A 25,133-nucleotide genomic window follows, 5' to 3' on the forward strand; every position below is an offset into this window, starting at 1 on the left:
CTCAGGTCAATTGAGTCTAAATCCTGTCTCTGCATAGGACACCCCAAGAATCACACCATCTGCGTAAGAGTGTTGGCCAAACACTTCCTGAACTCTGACAGTTTTGGTGTTGTGACCACTTCCTGAGGGAGCCTGTTCCAGTGCCTGACCACCCTCTTGGTGAAAAATTTTCCTGATATCCAACCAAAATCTCCTCCAACTCAGCTTCATGCCATTCTCTCAAGTCCTGTTCACTACTTACAAGAGTGAAGAGATCAGTGTCTGTCCCTCCACCTCCCCTTCTGAAGTTGCTTAAAACCACCATGTGGACTACCCTCAATCTCCTCCAGGGTGAACAGAACAAGACATCTCAGCAGCTCCTCATGTGGCTTCCCTCTCAGAACCTTCACCAACATTGTGGTCCCCCTTTGGATGCTCTCTGATTACTCAGCATTTTTAAATGTGGTGCCCAAATCTGCCCCCAGCACTGGAGGTGAGGCCATCCCAGCTCAGAGCAGAGCAGAAAATCCCCTCCCTTGCCCGGCTATGATGCTGTGCCCAATGTACCCCAGGACAGGGTTGGCCCTCCTGGCTGGCAGGGCACTGCTGGCTCACCCAACCTGCATTGACCAAGACCCCAGGTCTCTTTCTGTGGCGCTGCTCTCCAGCCTCCTGCTCCCCAGCCCACACACACAAGCAGAATAGCCCCGTCTCAGGTGCAGATTCTGCCACTTGCGCTTGTTAAACTTCATACAGTTGGTGATTATCCATCTTTCTGATTCATTGAGGTCTCTCTGCAGGGTGTCTCTGTCCTTGAGGGAGTCTGAATTTCTCTCAGGCTTCTATGTTTAATTTGTTATAATTATTAATTATTAATTTGTTTAACATGGACTTTCTGAATATACAGTTTTCATGAGATGCTTTCAGCAAGGACATTACATGAAGCCACATCAAATGAGTAAATAGATGAAGAGTGATATATTAAGGAATGCTGGAATATCTGTATTTGCAGTGAAACACTTTATGACTATGATTTATGATACTTCTTGATTAGCACATATTACATGTGAGATCCTTCAGGGTTAATGCAACTTTACCTTCACCTCTGCAAAAATGAACTCTGTTCAGTGCAGTGTCACAGCATTAATTCATTCCAATTTACAATTATTTTTTTCTAGAAAAAATGACTGAGAAGCCAGGTGCTTCATCCAAAATGCATCCCAAATACAGAAAAAATGTTAGTGGTCATAGCATATGAGGAAAAGTTTAGTAATCAAATCTTACAGTTCTTAGCTGTATAAACAGATGGCAAGGCATCTCAGCAGGTGTTACTGCCAGCCCTTTGGCAAGGCAAAACCTCTCAGTGGATACTAAACCTACTATCACAACTGGCTGAGATAACACTTCAATATCCTCTACCAAAAGTATACCTTCCTTGCTAGAATACTTCATATATTTTGAAAGCACAATCCTGTAACTAAGAGAAATTGCTCTGAATGTTGAGTTTTTCAAAGCCATATTCACAATCCAGAAACAATTAAAAAATATCACAAGACTTATTTCAAAACTTCTCACCAGCTTCACATCATCTAGAAGATAATGAATAAAGATTCTGCTTCAAAACCTGATGGTTATGTTGAGTACATTGGCCAGAGAATGAAAGCTAAACTCAAATCCCCCTCCCCTAATAATATATATTTATGCCTAGAATTTACATGAAATGCATTAAAAGTATTTTCATCCTTACCTTTGTTATATGCAAATGCATCCTGTATATTTTACATTGTATCTTGTTTCACTGTGAATTTCCATGTTCCCTGGATACAAGCTAATTAGGGATTGTATGAAGAATAATGTATTGTTCTAAAAATCTTTTTCATTTTCATTGAATCTTATCTATATAAGACAAAAAGAAAGTTATTATAAATTTTAATTACTGTTCATATTTTACAGTGGAATATTCTATTTTTCAGAGTCAGGCAACATCATATGCTTGTTCTTTTTACACACAATGAAACTCAAACTGGATTTAGGTTCCAGTTTAACTTCTTGGATGAACAACTGCAGCACTGTATTGTGAAGTGAGCTGTACTGGAATCTTTGCTACCCTGATCCAAATTTCTCTTATTCAATGGCTGGCTACTGGCTGAAAGGACTCCACTTTGCAAGCATCTTCCTGAAGGCACCTCCGATCAGGTCGGGTGGAACTACCTGATCTGTGCTGGCAGCTTTTATCAGTCCCTGAGACACTTTGCACATGACTGGATGACTGGTCAAAATTTGGGTGTGGTTGTTTGTCCATATTACTAATTAGTTCCATTGTAAACTCCACGAGGCGTTAAACAGCAATATACAGATTAGAGTCTTCCACCCACAAAGAAGTTACAAGGTCAGCTAAATTACTAAGATTTACACATTCATGCACCAGTGCCCATTTAAGGTCTTCCTTAAGTTATAAACACAAAGTTCACACAAAGTTATGGAACACAAAAGTTATGAAAATGTGTTTAAGATAGAATAAGATTTCAGATGCTGTTTGGCCATCTTCCAAACAGATACACTTCCACCTCCCAAAAAATACAGCAATAAAGAACTTGATGTTAATTTGAATTTCTAAAATTGGAGAGGGGGAAGGCAGAAAGGCACATTTTGTATAATCCATGTCATGGTCTTTTATGGTGAAGTGAGTGGCTGAAACCAGGGAGTGTCTGACATACTGGAGGACAGGGTTGCTCTGTGAGGACACCTTCAACAAGCTGGAGAACATCCTGACAGGGCAAAGCCTTGCACCTAGGGCAAAACTCCCCTAGCATTGGTATAGGCTGAGGACTGACTAATGAGACAGCAGCTCCACAAAAAGAACCTGTTGGGTCCCAGTTAAAAAGTGAAATGAGGATTAACACTGCAACTTTGGGTAATTAAGCCCAACCACTATACTGTGCCACATCAACATCACAGCGGGTGAAGGGAGAGAATTATTCTCTACTTGCCATTTGTGAAACCACATCTGCAACACTGTGTCCAGTTTGGGCTCACAAGTATGCAAGGAATACTTAGAAGATTAAAAGTATCCAGAAGAAGGTAACCAAGGTGGTTCCAGGGTGGAGCATGTGACAGAGAGGCTAAAGGCATTTACCTTCATCTTGAAGAGAATATTGAGAGGGCATAATCCCAATGCTTCACTGAATGGAGGTTATTAAGAAGGAGGAACTTTTCACTTTTCTGGAGGTGAATAAGAAAAGGACAAGAAAGAATGGCCATTGGCATTGTCTGGATGCCAGCTGCCCTCCAAAGCTATTCTATCCCTTCCCTCAGCTGGACAGGAGAGGGGAAAAAATAATGAAATCTCATGAGTTGAGAGAAGGATGGGGAGAGATCTGTCACTGTCATGGGCAAAACAGACTCAGCTTGGAGAAATCAATTGAACACAATCAAAATCAGAGTAGAATAATGAGAAATAAAATTAATTTTAAAACCATATTTTCCCCACTTCGTCCTCCTTCCAGGAATTAACTTCATTCCCAAATCTTTACCTCCTCCCCAGCAGTGGTGCACAGGGGAAGGTGGTTATTATTATGGTCAGTTCATCACATTATTTCTGCTGCTGCTTTCTTCTCAGGGAGAGGAGTCCTTCCCACAAGCTGCAGCTCTTCGGGGATTGCTTCAGTGTGGGTCCTTTTTTTCAACAGAGGGGAAATCCTTCAGGAACAAACTGTTCCAGCATGGGTCCCCCCTGTGATCACAAGTCCTGCCAGCAAACCTGCTCTAGGGTGGGCTCCTTTCTTCACAGGCCACAGGTTCTGCCAGGAACCTCCTCCAGGATGAGCTTCTCACAGGGTCACAGACTCCTCTGGACATCCACCTGCTCTGGTGTGGGGTCCTCCAGGGAACTCTTCTGCCCTATGGTCCTCCATGGGCTGCAGGGGCACAGCTGCCTCACCATGGCCTGCACCATAGGCTGCAGGGAAATCTCAGCCCCAGTGCCTGGAGCACCTCCTCTTGCCCCATCTTCCATCACTGATTTTAATGTCTGCAGGGCTGTTTCTCTCACATATTCTCACTCTTCTCTGGCCACAATTACCTCTGTGCAGTAATTCTAAAACAGTTCTTCTTAACCATGTTATCACAGAGGCTTTACTACCATCAATGACTAACTCAGCCTTGACCAGTGGTGGGTCCATCTTGGAGCTGGCTGGCATTAATATGAGGGAAGCTTCCAGAAGCTTCTCAGACAAGCCACTCATATAGGCCAGTCAAAACCAAAATCTTGCCATGCAAGTACAATATAGGCCATAGGCTGCAAAAAGAGAAACTTTCATTGGATTAGAAGGAGAAAAAATAGTTCTGTTGAGAGTGGCTAAACACAGAACCCCAAATACAGCCAAAAGATTCTAAATTTTCATTGATGGTTTAGAATTTGTCAGTTGATTTTTCCTTTCTTACTTTTTGATCACTGAGTAAAATTATATTGGTGACAAGGCTACCAATGTTCCTAGTAAATGTCCCATATGCAAAGTTTCCTGCTGTAACCCTACTATTTCAATATTCATAGCGCAGTGTTATCAGTGAGAATGTAAAACCATTGACTGTGATTCCCATGTCTCCTGGGAGGTGGGAAATGTTAATTCTCTGAGTTCAATACTTCTCGGACAAGTACAACAGTCAATAGGCTGTTGTGCAGAACTAGAGCAGACAGCGGTGTTCATTGAGCTCTACAGTTCTATCCAAGTGCTGTCTACCTGGGCTGAACACAGCTGCATGGCTTGCAAAGATTATGCCTCTTCCACTGTGTGTCTAAAACACACAGAGCTGAGCTCAGGATGTAGCTAAACTCAAGGTGAGAGCACCTCTGGACATACACAACAACCTGTGTTTGGCTGTCTGACACAAAGGACAATGGTCTTCTGCTGTACTTCAGGGTTAATATGGTATTTGGCACTCAGCTGTTGGAACTGTTCTCTGACACTAAAGGGGTTTCCAGTTTATCAACCAAAATCCAAATGCAACTGATGGAGTTTGAATTTGGTCTCATGTTTGGGAAAAATAAGTCTTATTGATTAAATCAACGTCTATACTTTAAAAGAAGACATTATTGTGGACTAGTTGATGGCCACAGATGGTAAGGTCTCTCCACGACTCATTTGAGAAAGTGTGAGACATCTTACTGTCGCACCGACTGTAAAGTGACTTGGAACTTTGTCTCAAACCATCAGTCCTATCTCCAGTAAGAGACGCTATTACAAGCCAAAGCTTCACAGATTGTTTTTGTGTTAGCACCATCACTAAGCATTTTTTCCCGTGATGATGTGCTTACTCCTGAGATTACCTTACAGATTTTTCTTGAACAGCACAAATTGTTCCTTAAGTGTATGAAGACTTAATCTTACCCTTTCCTGTGGCAAAAGCCAAGTATCACCTATTCAACAACCCGAGGTGCCTACAGAAGGGCACTAAGACAGCACAGGACTAAACAGGACCCTATGGAAACGTGTCTGGAGACACCGGCTGCCCTGCCACTCACTGCACCGACGTCCTGTGGCCGGCATTTGGCATAGACATAACACAATTCTCTTTCAGAACACGAGTTTTTCCTCCGAGTGTTCAGAACATAAATCTAGCCTTTTCCTTGGTAGGTCTACTAGAACAACTGGTGGTTTGGTTCATATATTTTTTACACTGTAATGGCGCAGACCAGGCTGAAAGGGGGCAGAAATGCCAGCTCCAGGGATGTTGGCTGCTCCCACGTGCGTCCGGGCACCGGTGCCCTAGGGCGGCGCTGCGCATCACGGGCGTGCGCGGCGGTCAGCGCGGGCCTTTCTCCCCGCCGGGACAAAGACGGCGCCGGTTCCCGCCGCGCGCTCCGCCCGGTCCCGTAGCACGCGCTGCGCCTCAGCGCGCCCGGGGCTCCTCCAGCGTCCCGCCACAACGCCGCGGGCCGGGCCACCCTGGCCGCCCCCGCCCCGTCCTCGGCCACCGCCCGGCACCTGTGTGGCCCGGCCGGGGAGCGGCGAGCGCGGCGCCTGCGTATTGGGCGGGCGCTCGCCGCCAGGACCGCAGTCACTTCCTGCCCTGGTGCCCATCCGGCTCCGGGGTCAGCGGCCGCCGCTCTGGCGGGACAGGGGCGAATAAAGTTTAATTCGGGGAGGGAGAAGCAGCCCGTCATCTCCAGGTAGGGCCGGCCCGCGGTACCCGCCCGTCGCGCCCGCCCCGTCTCGGCGTCGGCGCCCGCTGTCACCTGCGGCCGCGCGCCCCTCCCGCCCGGCTGCGCGCGGCGGGCGGCGGGCGCGCCCCGCTCCGGCTCCGGCTCCGGCTCCGGCAGCGCCGCGGAGCGCCCGGCCCGGCGGCGGGCGCGCTGCAGCCCCGGGCTGTCGGGAACGCGGCTTTCCCCACGGGACTCCAGGGACGCCGTCCCATCGGCAGGGCTGCGAGACGAGGCTGCAAGGTGGGGATGGAACGCGGCGGCGCCGCCACGGAGGGGGCGCGGGGCCGTGCGGCCGAGCCGCGCTCGGTGGGGAGGGCGGCGGCCTAGGGCTCTCCCCCGGCCGAGGCGCAGGTGGCGGCGGGGCGGGAGCCGGGCCGTGCTCTCCGCGGCCGTTGCAGAGGGCGTCGTGCGACCTGCCGAAAACAATGGGAACTTTCTCCTGCGCCAGGGGTACCGCTGCCTCCGGCCTGCCCGGCCGTGCTGCCCTAGGAAGTGGGTGTGCGGGCTTGGCGCGCTCCTGAGCCGCTTGTGCTTCAGCGGTGACTGCTAATTTGCTTATTTTAGCAGAACCCAGCTGCTGGATGTAGAAGGAAAGTAGGTCGTGCGCACGGAAAATGCCTCTGAGGGACAAGTGTTGTCAGACTGACCACCATCACCATGGATGCTGTGACCCAGGTACAGTGGTGTGTGATGCTTCGGCTGTTTTGCGTGTCTCCTTCATTAAAAGCTTGCAGAAACTGTTGAGCGGACTGCAGATGTGTATCATTAGTGTCAGCTCTAGGTATAAAAAGTTTCTGAATTTTGTTTGGAAATTTTTTTTTTTGGTATCCTTGAACTGTCGCCTTAAAATCATTTCAGGAAGAGACTATTTTAGTTCCAGCATATGGGATAATCCTCAGGCCACCACATGGGCGTTGTGTGCAGTGAGCAGAGGAAGGGAATAACTTGTATAAAGCAACTGATCATTTTGTTTTCAAAAAGTGCAGTGTTCTCAAGTTTGTTTTGGTTTTTTTTTGGTTTTTTTGGGGGGGTTTTTTGTAAAATGGTATTTCTTGCAATCATTTGCATTTGTTGTTTATATTTTTACTGTGTCTTCTCTGGTGAACTCTGGTGAAATAGAAACTATTAGTCTCAGAGGAGAAAAACTCCACCAAGTCCTAGAACAATTCTTTACATTCCATGCCTGAATGATGTGAAAGATGCCATCAGTGGAAACTGTAATGAATATTCCGAAGATTTGGCCAACCTGATAGATGCTTTTGAAATGATTCTGCTTATTGTTATAATTAATGTTTTTGAAGGCTATATTGTTTCTTTTGGCCTTATTTTGGAGTTTATTTGGATGCTTTCACTTATGTTTTTGAAAGAAAGGTGCTATTTGGATGCTTTCACTTCTGTTTTGAGAAGAAAGGCATCGGTTTGGGGAATTAACAGACGAAAATGTGAGCAGAGTGACTTTGATTATGCCTCTTTAGTGAAATGTAATTTGAGAGTGAATATTGTTCAGTTAGTAGAAACATTACTTTATGTTGACGATGAAATGGTTTTGAGTTATTCCAATGCTTTAAAAAAACAAAAATATTTTTCTTGCCTGACAAATTAACAGTGATGTGTTAGGTCTGCTTCACCTGTGTTACTCCTGTTGGTGTCAGTTGGTATTGTGCATGCGTATTAGAGACTGTATAGAAACTAAAATGTTTTATTTGGAGGTGTAGGGATTAGGCTAGTAGAATACAATATGCCATTGTGTTAGAGATCCCCAAATGATTAGCTGATTTGTCATGGTTGTTATGTGTTTGTATTTATAATAGTATATTATGGGACCAGGATAGTTGGGTGGAATGTGCATTCTATTGTCCTCTTTTACAATGGTTTGTCTTCTGATGTTCTTTTCAGCTAGAATTTATTTATAACCTTTTAGCTCAACATTCCTGTGTAGTCTTTTTGCACTTATTATCTCTAAATAGTTTTATACTATGCCTCAACTGGCCTTTATTAAAAATAAATTTATTAGAGATCTCAGTGCTACATTTAGAAATGAAAACTGTATAATGGGATTAAAATCAAACCAAATGGTTAAGGTGAGAGCCAGTTTATGAAGTGCAAGGCTGGCTGTTCAATCAATAAAAAGTATAAAAGACCTAACTAAAGATTTTGCAAACGCATGTTTCAAGAAGTATTCTTATTCCTATAAATTTGGGTTCCCTCTGGGCAAAGCTTAATTGCCATATCTATATACAGCAATGGAGTGCTATTAATTTTCATGTGCATAAATACTGTATGTTGGAATTGCTAAAAATTCTGATTAATATATGTTTTAGTTTCAATAGCTTTTGCAAAGAATATGATATGGAAAGAAACATCAGAAATAAAGTATTCTCTCACAAGTTTATTTGAGCCTGAAGAGTTTACTGAATGTAGCTTTCATGGTTACATGAAAGGTTTTTTTTTTGGTATATCCTATGTAGCTTTGCTTGTGCTTTTTTTCTGATCATTGCTACTTTAAATTTGGCTTCAATGTTTAGGTGCATACTGGCAACATTGAAGTCACATAGTGTGCTGTGACGTATTTGGTAATGCTGGTAATCAGTATTTGGAAATGCTCTTTTTTACAAGTCATTTAGTTTTAACAATGGGAGTCAAGTAGATTGTTCTGGGGAATTACTTTACTTGATGGACATTTCTAGTGAGTTAATTTGGTTTTATATATTTATATGTTTCTGTGTTTTTTACATGAAGCTTTGAATACAGACAAAAAAAGTGATCAAAATGACAGCAAACTGTCAGAAGGTATCCTAGCTGGAAAATTCTGTGCTGACTGTTTTTTAATTCAATATAAGTAAAAATTATAGAGTGAGACTACTTTTACTGTAGTCCTGGCTGTTCTTTTTAGCTAGTTTAATGTATGTATGGGAGATTCCTAAATTACAAAAATTACCTGAGTGTTTTCTAATGACTTATTATACTTTCATATATTTCAGTGCATCTGTTGGAACCCGGTGATCCTCCGTTATTGCAGCAGCCTCTGCAAACATCAAAATCTGGTATTCAACAAATCATTGAGTGTTTTCGATCAGGTAGGAAACCATGCCTCACCCTTAAGAAGTTCATTACCTTGTTAAAAGAATTATGTTTATTCAGTGTATTAAAATAACCAACACCTGACTTTAGGCATATCTGCAAAATATTTGTAGATTTTTGGGATTAGGTATTCCTTTTAGTAAGGGTTTTCATAGAAGGTAATGAAGATACAGATCTTGCTGTATAGTTATCCTTCAAAAACCTTAATTTTTAAGTTTGTTGTTCTGCTTTGTGTAATTTCTGCTGCTATTATCAATGAGTATATCATAAAACTCCTGAGGTGAAGAAAAAACTTAATCTTGAAGATCTTAAATTCCTTCATCATATTACTTTTAAGCTGTTCCTTGATTAATTTTGTGAGTTACAATACGTAGCAAAGAACAGCTAAGCATTTGAGGAGGCATGCCAGGGAAGATTGAAACCTTCAATGTTTTCAAGCTGTTTCTGCACTTCTGATGTGGCAAATGAAACATCTTACTTTCACAACTCATGGTCTTTAGTGCTACTATCTATGTGTTTCTAGATATTTTGTCCCGTAGATCTTTTAAGTGTATGAAATGCGTCGTGTATTAAAATACTGCTGCTGTGCAATGAGATGCATGTCTGGTCTGAGTCTTGTAAATGGGCATACTATTTAAGTTGTCCACTAGCGTTTCAATAACTTAATACAAAAACAGGATGTGTGATTATTCATTAGTAACCTTTTTTAGCTTGCTTGAGGCCTCAGAGGTGCGTGACAGACTTCTTTTGCTTGAAGTAGATTAATGGAATAATCTGCTACTGGTAATAGCACAAACTAGTTGCAGGTACTTTGTCTCTGAGCTACTTGCAGATCGTCCTCACTGGCAGGTGTTAAATGCATAGCTTACTTTGATATCATCAGTCACCTGCATCAGGGAGGTTGGACAGAAGGCAAGAGCACTTAGAGATTTTACTGGCTGGTTTTGAACAAGCAACATTTCATTATGGAAAGAGAGTATTTGATTCTTGTGGTAAAGGAATAGAAATTTAAGAGAGAGTATTATACATAACTGTTTAAGTAATTTTATCAAAAGTTTCTGTCATTCAAAGCATTAAGAATAAAAAGTTAATTTGAATTTTTTTTTTCCTAAAAAAGAAATGCTTGCAAAACTCATAAATTTTGGAATTTCTGATAGAGATATTTATGACTGGTGTCCTCTACCGATTTATTGTGACTGTGATGGTATTCTAGCATCAACGTTTACAAATACTATCAGAATTCGACAAGGTATCACCTGCATTGCCATCTCAATATACAATTAGATATAACTACAAAATAGAGAAGACTTCAGTAACTTAAATTTTTTTTGCCATTTTGAGAAGTTTCTGAATGTCTGTAGTTTATTTCAAAAGGACAAATTATTTTTCTTTACTCCCACCTATGAAAGGTTTCACAGATGCATAAGGATGATTTGAAGTCAGAATAACTGCCATGTCATATAGTATGTTTTCCAGTATGTCATAAATCCTTTAATCTCATCCAGTAATTTGTATTGAAAAAAAAACATTTCAGTTCTGAACAGGAGACTGAATACCAATATAACAGAGGAGAGAATGAGGAACCTGTATGTCCCTTGACTGGGCAGTAATGGAGGATTTTTTTTTTTTTTTTTTTTTTTTTTTTTTTTTTTTTTTTTTTTTTTTTTGGAAAATGAGGCTTGTGGCTAGGGCATGCATGAACAGCATGGAATTTCATGGAATTTTATCTACATGGAGCATCTTCAGTTTTGTTCAGCTGGATTTTGTTTATATGCAGAAATTCAAATGTTGGTGATATCAGAGTAAACAACTTGCTTTTGGGGGGAACTCTGTACAATTTTTATTTGTTGCTATATCTAAATATAGTAGTATATATAGTAATAAATACAGCTCGGTAGTCTGTTTGTAAAAATGCAGGTCAAATGAGGGTGAAGTTAGTAACACTCAAAGAAAGAGCAGTGGATATGTCTTGGGAAGGCATAGGAGGGGACAGGAACTGTGGTAGCCTCGGATGGTCACATTTGAATACCATTTTTAAGGAGCTGTTGAAGACACTGTGCTTTGCTGAAACTCAGATTTAGAAAGCTTTGTAGTACTCTTATTGCACCAAGAAATAAGTTTTCTTGGTAAGGCCCATTTGTATTGAAGAACTATTGCCTATTATGAAATTTTTAATACTTGAAAGATTGTAATTTAGAAAATAGTTCTGCAGTTTGACTCTGAGAAAGGAATTTGAAAGGAATTCTTAGGAGGAGTGTGATGAGGTGACAGAACAATTGACCTTGTAGTTCAGCTTGAAGAATGTCTTGCTGTTCTGTTCCATAGGTGTTTGATATTATTTATTGGTGGTCCAGCTTCATTATATTTTTCCTTGTTTGATTTTGATTAGTTTTAAATAATTAAATTCTAAAAAAAATCAAGATAGGTAAAATAGCTGAATTTGGTTCATTAGTGCTCCTTTATAATTTGGTGTGGGTAAGCATCATTTAGTAATCTTTTGCTAATTTTAGGCCTTACATTGGTAACTTTCATGAGATGAGCAATGAAGGACTAGGTTTGAAGAGTAGAAAAAATGACAGGAGCTGGAATACTTCAACAATGCTATCTTTGTATACAATGCATAATAGTCTGGGAAGCTGACATATTTTATCACACTCTCAATGTTTTAATATAAATCTTTCAGATTTAAGTTGTATGTATTTTCCTTTCTTCAGGCTGAAAATATGTCTACATTTCTACTCTCTCGCCTAAGTGTCATCGTCTTGGACTTGGCTTAGATATCTAAGTGTAGTAACCTTTCTTGACCTGTTAGTTATTCTCTTTGGTCTATTTAATGCTTTAGTTTTTTGCCTTACCAGGTGCCATTTCTATGTGAAATGTATGTGTCTTGTTTTCTTAGCACTGTAGGATAACCCTAAAGAAAAAAAATACTACAGGCTTCTTTAAATGCTCTACGTGCTTATTCTTTCCTATTGGGCAATTGTATTGCAGCAACCAAATACTGTAGTAAGAACCCTTCCCTAATGTTAGATGTTGGTTTTTATTGTAAATCATTGCACCTTCTCTGTAAACTGTAATGTGTGTAATCCTTGAGGGTTTTTTTTTCATCTCAGTCTTCATAGTGAAATTTGGAGCATGTATCATAAACTTCCATTACAAATGAAGTAGCACTAACAAAAGATAAAATGCTGTTGTAATTATTCATGGTCTAAAATGTTTCCACTTTCATGTGATGATGTGAATTAAGAGATGAACAGAAAGCCTTCCATAAGTGTAATATTTATTTTATTACAGGAACGAAACAACTTAAACATATCTTGTTAAGAGATGTGGACACCATTTTTGAGTGTAAATTGTGCCGGAGTCTCTTCAGAGGATTACCAAATTTAATAACTCATAAAAAGTTTTATTGTCCTCCAAGTCTTCAGATGGATGATAGTAAGTAGTATTAATTTAAGTGTTTAATAAAACTATGTGAAGTTGAAAAATGTATCTTTCATTACCATTTACACAAACATAACTGAAACAAAATGCAAAAAAATGAGGTGGATCTAAATTTCTGTAGTAACGTATGTAGATCACTTTTATGTTATTGAAGGAGCCACAGCAATGACTTTATATGAATTAACAACCAAGAGCCATGCCAATATCATAATTAGATAGCTGGTTTATACATCTAGCCTTTTAATTAAGCACCACTCTGAACACTTCTTATTCCTTCTTACCCTTTTTCTTTCCCATCTGTCCTTTACTGTGAAAGATACCAAAAGCATGTCAAAGGACTGGGAAGCTAATCTCACAGAAGACAGTGGCTCTGACAGGGTGATTAATTTTTAGGCCATCATAGCTCTGATGGACTTCTGCTGCTCCTGTGAGGTGACCTGGGTCAATATCCTTAATATTCTCTTTTACTGAGAGAATACAGTGCTTGTGTCATGGATGCAGTCTTTTGGTTTTAGTCTGTATGAAACACAGACTAAAAGTTTACCCTTTTATTTAAGGATTTGTGCTTAAATAATGCTGTCTCTTTTCCCTTGCTTCACTTCACTGTATGCTGCTTTAACATATCCTATGTGATCATGCCTAGCCGAACATCTTTGTTGTGGAAAATAAGCTTTATTATTAAAAGAAGTTGCTTAAATGATGAGGAAAAAGCTAAGAACTGTATTTTTTATGGAAAGTGAAATTTATTACAGTCTCGTTCCAGTGATGACTTTTTGTTAATCTGAGTAAAATTGATTAATTTGGAAATGTGTCAGCATTCAAAAATTGTAAAGCTAATGATCTTGTTCTCTTCACTAGATCAATATAGGTGCAGTGAGGATTTTTTTTTTCCTGAGTAATGCCTTCCTGCCTCATTATTTCAAAAATTAGGAACAAACAGAGATATACTTTGATGTTTCTTTTCACACATGGTGCCAGCTGAAAGGAGAAGGTGAAAAGTCTGGTACTGTCACCTTCCTTAAATGAGCTTGCTTGGCCAGTCAGAGAGTCACAGAGCTTCTCTGTGAGAAGGGGTGACTCGTAGTTTCAAAGCAAAGTTAGAAATGCATGTGACTTTAGATGTAATAGTTTCAAAGCAAAGTAAGATTACCCTGAGGAAAGACTTAATGTCCAGCTCCTGGCATTCTAGCCTTCATTTAACTTTCTGATGAACTTTCATATGTTAATATGAAATAACATGCAAGTAACATACAAATAAGATAACTTCCACTGTTCACTATGAGAGGTGCAAATAAAAGGAATAATACTACACACTCTGAATAAAACTGTATAAATACTTGTGCTTTATATAAAATTGAGTATAGTTATTGAACTAAGTGGGAGTTTTTTCAATAAATAAAAGATAGTGAACAAGAGGCAGGAATAAAAGTTCAGCACACCATTGTGAAAAATCCATGCACTCAAAATAATCATGAAGTAGTCTTAAAAGGTCTATAAAATAGGAAGGACTTTTTACTCTTGGTAAAAGCTATATAGATAGGTGCATTTGAAACTGCTATAAAAGCTGTTAAAAATTCAGTGTTAAAAATGGTTTTGGAGCAACAAAACAGCCTATTTTTTGTACTAACACTTTCCATATATTGCTGGGTGTGGAAGGAATAACTCTGACTGTGGGTTTTTAATTAGCTGTTACCAAGACTCACATCTTTAAAATTATCCACAATAATTTGAACTGTGTCATCTCAGTGCCTCACCTTTTTGCTGTAGGACACCAGCTTTCTAGTTTTGCCATTGCAGATGCTCTGAGTGTCACACTGGGAACTAGAGCACTGAACTAATTTGGCATTTAAAAAGAGAGTATTACTGAGACCTCTAAAATATTACCTACTTGTATCTACCTCATGCAATGCTCAGGTTACACAGCTGTTTCATTCTTTGGTAAGGATTGTTCAGAATTCACAGAGAAGAGCTTATTTCCAGAATTAGGTTCCTTTATTGAGAGTGCCTGTATCCCACAGTAGGAAAATCGGTTTTTAATGATACTTCAGGCTTGGTTGCACACCTGCAGAACAAGCTCAGTCGAATGATGTTATTCTTGCAATTGATACAGTTTTTTAAAGACCAGCTTAATTCCAGTCATACAAATTTTTACTTCAGGTGGCTTTCACATTAGCATGCCAGGAGAGTTATTTCCGATGCTGGCTTTTAATAAAAAGGCAACTTGCAATGATTACTCAAAGCCTTTGAGTGTTCAGAGAGTACAAAAGAGGATTTTTGGAAATTTGTAGACTGAATTCACTTAGTGGGTAAAAGCTACTTTGAAATTTAAATAATTGGAAATTACCAAATCATTAAAAATATCTTTTCCTCTTTTCACAGACCTCCCAGATACAAAAGATAAGCAGAGTCAAGCCATAAATGACCTTCTTGAAGCAATCTATCCAAGGGTAGATAAGCAAGAATATATCATTACATTGGAACCTATAGAAACTAATCAAAATGCTGTATTTCAATATGTGTCAAGGACAGATAGCCCAGATGAGAACACAGAAAGTAGCCATACCCCTGATCAAGCTCCAGTACAGATCCAGGAACCCAGCACTGAGCAACCCAAGACTGTTTCAGCTCCATCCTCAATCCCAGCTGGGGATACTGTAGAATTACCTCCTGCTGATCCTGTTACAAACAAGGTGATATCTATTCCTGAAGAGCAGCCACCTGCGGTAAATCCTGAATTGGACTCTCTGGATAATTCTGATTATGGCCACCAGCTGATTTGTTGCCTCTGTAGGAAGGAATTTCATTCAAGACGCAGTGTACGCCGGCACATTCGAAAAGTACACAAAAAAAAGATGGAAGAACTAAAGAAGTATATAGAAACAAAAAAGAAACCAAACCAGTGCTCTGCAAAAGGAAGAAATAAGAATGTTCTCGTCACATTAGGTAGAAGTTGTCCTGTGTGTTATAAATCATTTGCCACAAAAGCCAATGTAAGGAGGCATTTTGATGAAGTTCATAGAGGATTAAGAAGGGATTCCATTACTCCTGATATAGCTACAAAGCCTGGGCAACCTTTGTTCTTGGATACAGTTTCTGCTAAAAAATCTTTTAAGACCAGAAAACAAAAGTCGTCTTCAAAGGCTGAATACAATTTAAGTGCATGCAAATGCCTTCTGTGCAAGAGAAAATATAGTTCACAGATAATGCTGAAAAGGCATATGCAAATTGTTCACAAGATAACTCTTTCTGGAAAGAGCTCTAAAAGAGAGAAAGGACCCAACAATACTACCAATGGCACAGAAATGAAAGTTGAACCAGCAGCTTCTGTAGAACCTTCACCCCCTTCCATTGTGCTTTCTCCACAGAATGAATTAAAGGGAACAAATCATTCAAGTGAGAAAAAGAACACACCGTCAGCACAGAAAAATAAGGTTAAACAGGACCCTGAAATCCCTAAATCAACCACTAAATCAACCACTAAATCAACCACTAAATCAACCTGCAAATCAACCACTAAATCAACCCCTAAATCAACCAATGCATCTGGTGCAGGTGGCCAGCAAAAAACCAGGAAGCCAAAACTTTCAGCTGGCTTTGACTTCAAGCAGCTTTACTGTAAACTCTGTAAGCGCCAATTTACGTCTAAACAGAATTTAACAAAACACATTGAATTACACACAGATGGAAATAATATTTATGTTAAATACTACAGGTGTCCACTGTGCTCTTACGAAACACGTCGCAAACGTGATGTGATCAGACACATAACTGTGGTTCATAAAAAGTCACCACGCTACCTTGGGAAAATAACGGCAAGTTTAGAAATAAGAGCAATAAAGAAGCCAATTGATCTTGTTCTAAATAAGGTGACAAAAAGAGGCTCTCAGAAGGATGAAACAAAACAGATTGGTTCAAAACAGGATGTCACCTCTAATTCTCCCAATAAAAAGTATGAAGGAGCTGATGTTGGCATTGAAGTAAAAGTAACAAAAAACTTTTCTCTGCACCGATGCAGTAAATGTGGGAAAGCATTTGCCAGAAAAGCTTTTCTAGAACATCATAAGAAAACCCACAAAGCAAACATATCTCATTCACCTGAAGAAAGTAAAACCAAAGGCAGAAGTACAAGATCTAAAGCTGTTGTCTGGTGAGGAAAAAGAAAAAGTCTTTTGTTCTTTTTTTTTTAAATTAAAAAAAAAAAAACAACAACAATACTACTGCATTTCTTTTGCTGTTGTTGAGTTATTGCTGAAAACCTATTTTCCCATAGATTTTATGGTTTAGTGGCTTAAATGCAAAATTAGATGTCAAATTTGTTCCTTTTTTTTTTAGCATTTTGGAAAAGAGTTAAAATCTAAATTTGTCATTGTAGAAAGTTGGAATGTAGATTAAACTGTACTAAGTCAACTCTTTAAACTGTCTTAAGGCAGCTGTTGTAATAAGGCTAATATTACATTTTTAAAATAGTAATTTTTAAAAAGTAACATTTTTGTTTGGTTTGAATAACTTAATTAATTAACTTTGCTGTGATCACTTGAAGAAGTACTAAAAGTACTAAAGTAAAAGCTGATAACAGAAAAAATCTCTATGAACTTACTGGAATTAGCATTTGTGAATTTAAATTTTTATTTTAATGTGTATTGCCAACACACTGTCAACAAAAGTGCATAGAACAGGTTTTTTAAATGTAATTTGGTTGCTTAATTGCTTTGATTTAAAATCATTATGGGTTAGGTGTCTGCAAATACCTTTGTAGTCATCAAATTTATAAGTCTATTCTTTTAATGCTTATTTATATAAGCCCAGGTTTGGAGACTTGTGGTCATTTAGTTTTCTAAATTGTTCAAATCTTATCAAAGTTTTGCTTTAAGCCTTGATATGTATTGAAGCCTGCCCTAGAATTTTCTAAACTTTTGCTTATGTGGTGCTCTTGGAATTTTTTACACTTGGAGGGGTTGTATTTGTAGATACTCAGTTTTCCATAGGCCTTGCCATGGCCTAATTTTAGAGGACCTTTTAAGAAGAAAATATTTGTGTGCAGTCACTTTGTATTTCAAACTGACCAACTGATGGCTAAAGGTTGGGGATTGTACAAAAAATATGATGAAGAGAGACTGTAGTGACAATTTTAGGAGTTTTTAACATCCTTATTCAGAATCATCTTTCTAGCATATTTGGTAAAAAGAAAGCAAAGTGTATGTGCCTTGTTCTATGTTTCAACTCTGAAACAATATTTTCTGGGAGGTGATTTGATTTAAGTTCAGCTTTCACAGTGAATAACCACCTAGTTATATTAAATTGTGATATGGTCCTTTGTGACTTTCTAATAAATTCTGACCAAATTAGGCAGAACTTTAGAAATTAACTGAGTTGAACCCTGAATTATGCTAAATTCTAGAGGGGGAGTGACTTCTGCATTTTGAATAAGAATTAAAAATTTAACCTTATAAGTTATTTATGTTGTGTAGTTTAAAACAGAATTATATGGGTAAACTCAAAGTACTAATTTATTCCCATTTCTCTTCAGATAGGTTCAAGTGATGTTCGGAAAGTTTGAAGTTCATTTGAATGAAAAAGACTTTAGTTTGTTGGTGGAACTGCTAATTCTTGATAATGGTACTATAAGGAGGAAATACTTTCATAAGCTTTTTTTTTTTTCCTTACTATATTAATAATCATTTTGACTGCTTGTAGGACAGTACCACTTCCCAAAACACTGAAGTAGTTGAAGTGAAATGCACATGCTTCTAAATGAGTAGTTATCTCTATGTAGTTGTAGTTCGACCCAGTATAGAACAAAGTTCCTGAAGTTGAAAAAGAGTATACCAGAGACAAGTTAATGAGCAGCAGCTTTGGAAGAAGGTGGATTTTCCTCATTTAGGAAATCTTCAGAAAACTCATCGTGCATACTGGTCCTCCCTGGCAGTGCTAATTGATGGACAGCTCAAACTTTGATGTGATATCCTACTTTGGTAACTGTTGTATTATATATTGTTTTAAATTTATTACAAATGAATGTATAAGAGCAAACAATGTAGTGTTTATTGGCTGAATTCTACTAATTTTTAGTATTTGCCATAAATTCAGTTTGTTCATGTTGACTAATTTCCCAGTTCAAGGACATTCTGAATTTCACTGTGCTGAAGTTGCTTCAAAGACCTCCATATTGTTTCCATATGTGGTTGATAGGAAAACTTTGTAAACATCTAGAAAGTTTACAAGAATATCCACATTCCTCTATTCTTTAATTTTAAAAAAAAATTATACACAAGCACTTTAATGATAGTTGCAGTTTATTTTTTCAGTTTATTTTTGAAAGATCAACACACTAATGTTAATATGAAGGTAGTGAATATTTGCTGATGTATTATAGACAATCTGTGCACAACCACTTATAATGATAGCTTATCTCATTAAATATTAATAAAAAGGGAGGATAGTTTGGGAGAAACTCAAAATATATTTTCTCTCAAAATCGTAAATGACCACTATGGGTAACACTTGACTTTGTGTAATTGGAAAATGTTTAGATACCTTTTCTTTAACCTTTTAATCAAGATTGTAGTAAAACAGTTGCATGCCTACCATTATGAAGTTCTTGGCAGGCATGGGTTTTGTTTCGGTTTTTTTTTTTTTTTGTTGTTTGGAGTTTTTTGTTTGTTTTTTTTATTTTTTATTTTTTACCTTTTAGAAAATGTTTTGTTTAGTGATTTGTGTCAAATTGCTACAATTTGAAAGGTATTGTACATCAGAAGAAATACCATGTTTTTTATATCGGTTCACTCCCTTTCTTAGGGAGGTGCCTCGTGTTCATATATACTTTTTTGTATAAAATATATCTAAATGTTGATCACAAGATCAGAAGTAAAAATACTTTTATGGATAGAGAACTATTTGGCCCTGTTAGTGCATTGCACTAAAAATACTGTGAATGGGAACTAAGATTGTAGCTTTGCTCAAGATGTTCTATGTTGAATGTACATGCTTTTGTTTGGATAAATGTACTGTATTTGATGGAGAATAAAGCAGACTGGAAATGATTTTTAAGTGGGCATAAACAGAAAGATGTTGTGTTTGTAAACTTGGGATATCTGTCACTCCACAGTCGGAAATTACATTGTTTGCATTTTGTAAAGTTTTATTTGTTGATCATTGAAGCTAGTTCTTTGTAATATTCTGTTGTAATAAATGTTTTTTTTTTTTTAATTAAAAATTTGGCACTTGTGGAGTGAGCACTTCACACTGGTGGTCAACTCTTGCTGTATTTTTGGCAAACACTGTTCATATTGGCCTTTTGTTCCTTGTAAAGGAATCTCTTCCTTAACTGAGGAACTCCTGTTGCTGTTACCCTTTTAGAACAAAATACTGAAGAAGATAGGCTATGATGAGGTTTTTTTTTTTTTAAGAAAATAGGATTACCTAGTTTTCCATTGGAAATAACATTGATGGCTGCATGGTTGGATATAAAAAGGAACGGCCATAACCATTGTTTATTGTTTTATAAAAGAAGACATTAGGCTATTAATGTAAGTGCATTTTAAGTTATGTTCCTGAATGCCTGCAGATTAAGATTGGGTAATTAAAATGCAAGCATAGGGAGAGAATAACTGTTCATTTCTCAATTTATCCTTGCGGTTTCTGCTGTCTGTTCTGGTAAGTGTGTTATCTGCATCTTGAAATATGTGAAGATGAAGTTACTCCTGTATCAAAGGTATGCTTTCTGCTCACCAGCACACTGAATATGAGTTTTTTAATTAAGATGCAGTCTTGCATCATTTATGGAGCACATTGGTTTGGGCATCTTTGGTGGACCTTCAGAATTAATGTTGAGTCTTGTTAAAAGAGATTTTTATTTAGAGTGAATGTGAGATAATTTACAGAAGACCTTTGGGATTATCTAAACATTTTGTATGCAAGTCTGTCTTTTTTTTTGTTTTTTTTAATGTTAAGTGATACATGTCTCCTAATGCTAAGGCTTGAGGGACTAGCTTTCAGAGACATGAACTCTCATTTACCAACAAGGGAATCTCACTGATATGGTGGCATCAGGTTTGCTAAAGTCTAATATGCTGGCATATGTCAGAATCATCTTTTCTTTAAATGTCTCTCAGCTGAGGTTGATGGTCTTCCTGTTTTTTTTTATTTTTATTTTTGTCTTTATTTTTAGTGATTTCTGGTTTTATGTTTTACATCCCTTTTCTATCTGAAATGTTAGAATTCTGACTAAAATGTATGAAATGTTAGGCTTGAAGTCCTTGTAGTGCTTGGTTTCCTCAGTTTTGTGGGAGAATAAAGAAATCTAGCTTAGATAGTTGATGGTCATTATCACCATTTGTTTTTGATCGGATTCTTGGTATGAACTTAAATCTACTGTGTGAAGGATTTGTGTAATTGTTCAGGTGCTTGAAGTACTTAGAAAATGAGGTCAGTTTTGAGGGGTGGGTGAAAGAACTGTGGGTGGTAGGTATTTTGCATAATTCCCTTTTGCTGAATAGTGAAATACAGCAGTTTGTTAACCAAAGGTAGAGCAGTGTGTTGTTTGGAGAAGAACGGGGCCTCAATGATTTTATTAATGGAGAAGCTGTGGTGTTTGTACTAATGAGGAGACTTGCAAGAGGGACTGCTCGCTGGGTATAAAGGTTCTCTGCTCATCTTGAAAAGGGCAACAGAGGCAAAGCTTTAGTTCTCTTTTTTAAGTAGCTTGCTTTACAGTATCCATCAGTTACAGTCTTAAAGTAGTAATTTCATAGACACAAGGTGCAATGTAATTTGAAAAGCTGGTTTGGGTTTATTCATCCCTTTGGGTATTATCAAGATACCGGTAATCTTAATAGAAATGTTGTATACTTGAAATAATGTCTCAAATTAGGAAACAATATCATTGACTTTGGAAGATTTATTGGGAAATGAAGATCACCTGAGCCTTTTATAGCACGTGGACCAAATACATTTTTCTGCAAAACAGATGAAACTATGTATTGTTTCACTGCATTGCGAGGAACAGTACTGCCATGGTTGTTTCAAAGTTGGATGGGTGAGGAGAATGTGCTTTTTCATCTTGCTCTACTATTACTCTTCAGAAGAAGATTTTATGGTGGTCTTGCCTCAGTTATAGATAGGATTGAGGTTCTCTGTGTCAATAATCCGCGCCATCTGATAACACTGATATGTTTTTTGTTTTGATGCTGTTTTAATCTAAGGCAACTTGAATGTACCTGGTCTGTGTTCTCAGCACAAGCCTTTCCAGTGCTAGCTGGTTCAGCTCTCTTGGCTGAGCTGGATTTATTTGCTCTTTCACATTACTTACATGCTTTGAGCCTGAGAGTCAGTTCCTTTATTAGGGGAAAAACAGTCTGCTTTGATGATCTTCCACAGCTGTTGATGTTATCTGAAAGGGCTGAGTGGGCCCGGTGGCAGAGCAGAGACTAAAAAGTGCAGTCTGGTGTTTGAAGCAGATCTTATGTGTACATGCTTACATTTTTTTCACTCTGTTGCTCAGATGTTTTCTTCTCCAGGATGTTGTGGTTTTACAGTTCTCAGCTTGTGACTTTCTGCAGCAAACAAAAGGATTTTTTGAAGTTACTGTCTTGTGGCAAGGCAGGTGGGGTGAATCTTAGACTGAGATGGATGTGTAAATTGTAATCAGCTTCCTTCACAACATACATGTAAATTTCAACTGCTACTGTCTCTTTGAAGAAACAACTACCTAAGAATGAACAAGCCTAAGATAGTTGCATCATCCTTTAAGTGTGTAAAGCTGCATTTTCTATCAAAAATACATTCATGATATTGGCAGATAAGGAGATCAATAATTTGTCTCAGGTATAAAAGTGGTAAGGGCTTTCCTAATTCAGTGAGACATTTCTCTGCATGGTGTCAGACTGGTAGTACATTAGGTGCTGGCTGGTTTACAAAGCTTAGGATCGGGTGTCTGTGCTGTTTCAGAGTACTTGTCCCCATTAGTATAAGCGAGGAAAACAAGGTGTGTGACTTTGTTGACCTCCTCAGAAGTGAACAGATTGTGACTCTGGTCTCTTATATTAAATCTCTCTACATAAATATTGTCATTTGCTTCCTCAAGGATCACTTGTATATGTGAACAAATTAGGCATTGTAAAAATGGTGTTTGACACTGAAGAGATTGAAGGGACTGTTTTCTTAAGTGTCATTAATGTCCTGAAGCTTGGGTTGGAATCAGTTCAGTTTGTACAGGTCATTGTTTTTGCAGTTTAACAACATGCAAACACCTCATAAATTGTACTTAATTTGGCATTTGCTACTCGGAGTTACTGTTTAGTTATCATTATTTCATGATTTTAACTCCAGAATTTGCTTTTCTGCTTTTCAAGGTGATACTGGAGGTATTCCACTTTGAAGAGTTATTTTCAGCCAGCTGTCTTTCAGTTTACAGTTACCTTATCTGGGTGCAGTGGTAGGATGTTTTACTTTCCTCGTTTTCTCTCTGTAAATGTTAAGGCAAGTAACTGATCACAGCAATGCAGTCAGGTACTCAGTTGTGCTTTGACTGTGACTTTCAGAAAGAAATTTCAACTTGGAGAAACGTACTGAGAAGTGTGGAGGAGGCCTTTGAAACTGAGTGCCTGTACAGCTGTGGACTGACCCACAAGGACTGGAAATGGCCAGCAGACTATTACCATTCTTGGCTTCTAAACAAGACTGGTAACAGACTAAGATAATTCTGTGTCTTGAAAAGCAGAAAAAAATGTTTTTGTATCTAAGAGCTAATTTTCTCACCTTAGTAAGATTGTTTGCCTACACCAGTATAACACAGGGCAATATAATCCAAAAGTAGTAGAATTCCTAATACATTTTTAAACATTTTTGAGGGGGTAAGGCTTAATATGTGAATCAGGTTCTGTTCAAGAAGGAAAGGATAAAACTATGTCACTTTGATAGCTACATTAGCACAGCTACAAGACAATTATCTTATTCTTTCATAAAAAGTCTCTTCCCTTGTGGAAGGTGCTTGCTGTCATTATTACCCACTGTGTAGTTCCCAGTTCAATTTTTAGTATTTTACTGTTTGGCTGTGGTTGAATTATCCTGAATTATCTATGTGCTTATCATGTTAGCTTCTTTAAACCCCTAATTTTTGAAGTAGAATTTTTTATTTGTTTCTGTCTTAAAAGCTGCTTTAAAAACACTTGGCACTTGATAGTGTTGGGCCAGGTGTGGTTTTTTTTTTTTGGTTTTGTGTGGGTTTTTTTTTTTTTTTTTTTTTTTTTTTTTTTTTTTTTTTTTTGTTTGTTTGTTTGTTTTCCTGGAGGATGAGGTGATCCAAACACCACTGATTTGGGCATTCAGATTTTTGGTTATGGAGTCTTCTAGAGGGTGATTTTTGAAAAGACAAGAAGAGATCCAGGCAGGAACAATATATTTATGCCTTTGAAAATAGATTAGAGAAAAAAGTGGCAGAAGTAATATTTCTCTCCCCACACTAGGCACCTGATAAATGGCTCGAGAACTTCAAGGCCCTGTCCAGCTCTATTTTCTCACTATTTCTGTGTACCTGAATTAGAAGTGAAGTGTTTATTTTCCTCTTGTGTTGTTTTTTTTCCTTCTTCTTCTTTTTCATTTGCAGTTTGGTGCTCTTGGATTGTTTTCTCCTTAGTTATTAAACTGTTTGGAGAGGTTGAAAGTAACATGTAACTAAATTCAAATCATTACCAAATCTTGGCTTCTCTGCTCGGAAGGGGCTTATTGCCTTTGGAGCTACACTTTCTAACTTTGCAGCAAAAAACAATGAATCAATAAATAAAATTAATAAGAGTAAGAAGGTAACTATAGCAAGACTCATGAAAGCACTTGAGGCTGGTGCTTTTGTTTTGAACTGCTTTATACTAGGTGCATGTGAGGGGAACAGGGTAATTCCGACGGCATTCACTGCCTTAAAAAACAATCCTTGTCTTTGCCTTGGTATAAAGAGTGCAAGGCTTTGGGCAAGTGTTTTGTGTGTGGACAGGAGAGGCGGTAGGGCTATAGTTATTAGGCTGTGACTGTACACTGCCATAATACCGTATTCTCTTCCCTGGACCAGGGAGACTTTGGAAGAGGAGTCAGAAGGCCCTGGGCCTGGAAGAAATCTCATTTTTGGAGTGGTGAATGCAAGCAGAGGAGCAGAAAGAAAATCCTTCTGTGGGAGCAGCTCAGGGTTGGTGAGGAATAAGGTTTTACAGGTCTGCACTGGCTTTTGAGGAAAGGAGCCCCAGAGTATCAGCGGGGAGTCAGTGCCAAGGAAGCCCAGCAGTGCCTGGAGCACACCTTGGTCCTTTTCTGGGATGGAAGGGGTGAGGTGGGCAGTCACCCTGCGCCGCCTGAGCTGCTGCTGCTCCGACTTTCGGAGAATGGAATGCAGATCGGTGATTCCAGCTTGTATCGTAGCTGTTTTCGGAAAAGGCCTTTCCGC

The 25,133-nt window shown here is 38.6% G+C and overlaps 1 protein-coding gene and 1 long non-coding RNA gene across 12 annotated transcripts in view; one reads left to right on the forward strand and one right to left on the reverse strand.

The window, feature by feature from the left end:
- The first annotated feature begins 6,004 nt into the window (after positions 1-6,004).
- ZNF800 (zinc finger protein 800) overlaps positions 6,005-25,133 on the forward strand; it is a 55,243-nt gene continuing 36,114 nt past the window's right edge. For 3 of the 11 annotated variants that reach the window (XM_068189830.1, XM_068189824.1, XM_068189829.1), the window contains exons 1-5: positions 6,012-6,148; positions 6,746-6,856; positions 9,163-9,258; positions 12,557-12,700; positions 15,086-16,853. In XM_068189830.1, the coding sequence (XP_068045931.1) occupies positions 6,796-6,856; positions 9,163-9,258; positions 12,557-12,700; positions 15,086-16,853 (2,069 nt within the window). In that variant the 5' untranslated portion in view covers positions 6,012-6,148; positions 6,746-6,795. Of the gene's footprint in view, positions 6,149-6,263; positions 6,422-6,745; positions 6,857-9,162; positions 9,259-12,556; positions 12,701-15,085; positions 16,854-18,233; positions 19,897-25,133 lie in introns of those variants that run through there. The other 8 variants (XR_010999004.1, XR_010999003.1, XM_068189833.1 and 5 more) reach the window with 6 other exon arrangements.
- LOC137473820 (uncharacterized) lies at positions 21,877-25,118 on the reverse strand. Its single transcript, XR_010999005.1, has 2 exons — positions 24,989-25,118; positions 21,877-22,257 (listed from the first exon to the last, which is right to left on the reverse strand). It is a non-coding gene; the product is annotated as an uncharacterized lncRNA (long non-coding RNA).

This window comes from Anomalospiza imberbis, chromosome 5 (assembly GCF_031753505.1).
Source record: "Anomalospiza imberbis isolate Cuckoo-Finch-1a 21T00152 chromosome 5, ASM3175350v1, whole genome shotgun sequence".
Taxonomy (NCBI): Eukaryota; Metazoa; Chordata; class Aves; order Passeriformes; family Viduidae; genus Anomalospiza; species Anomalospiza imberbis.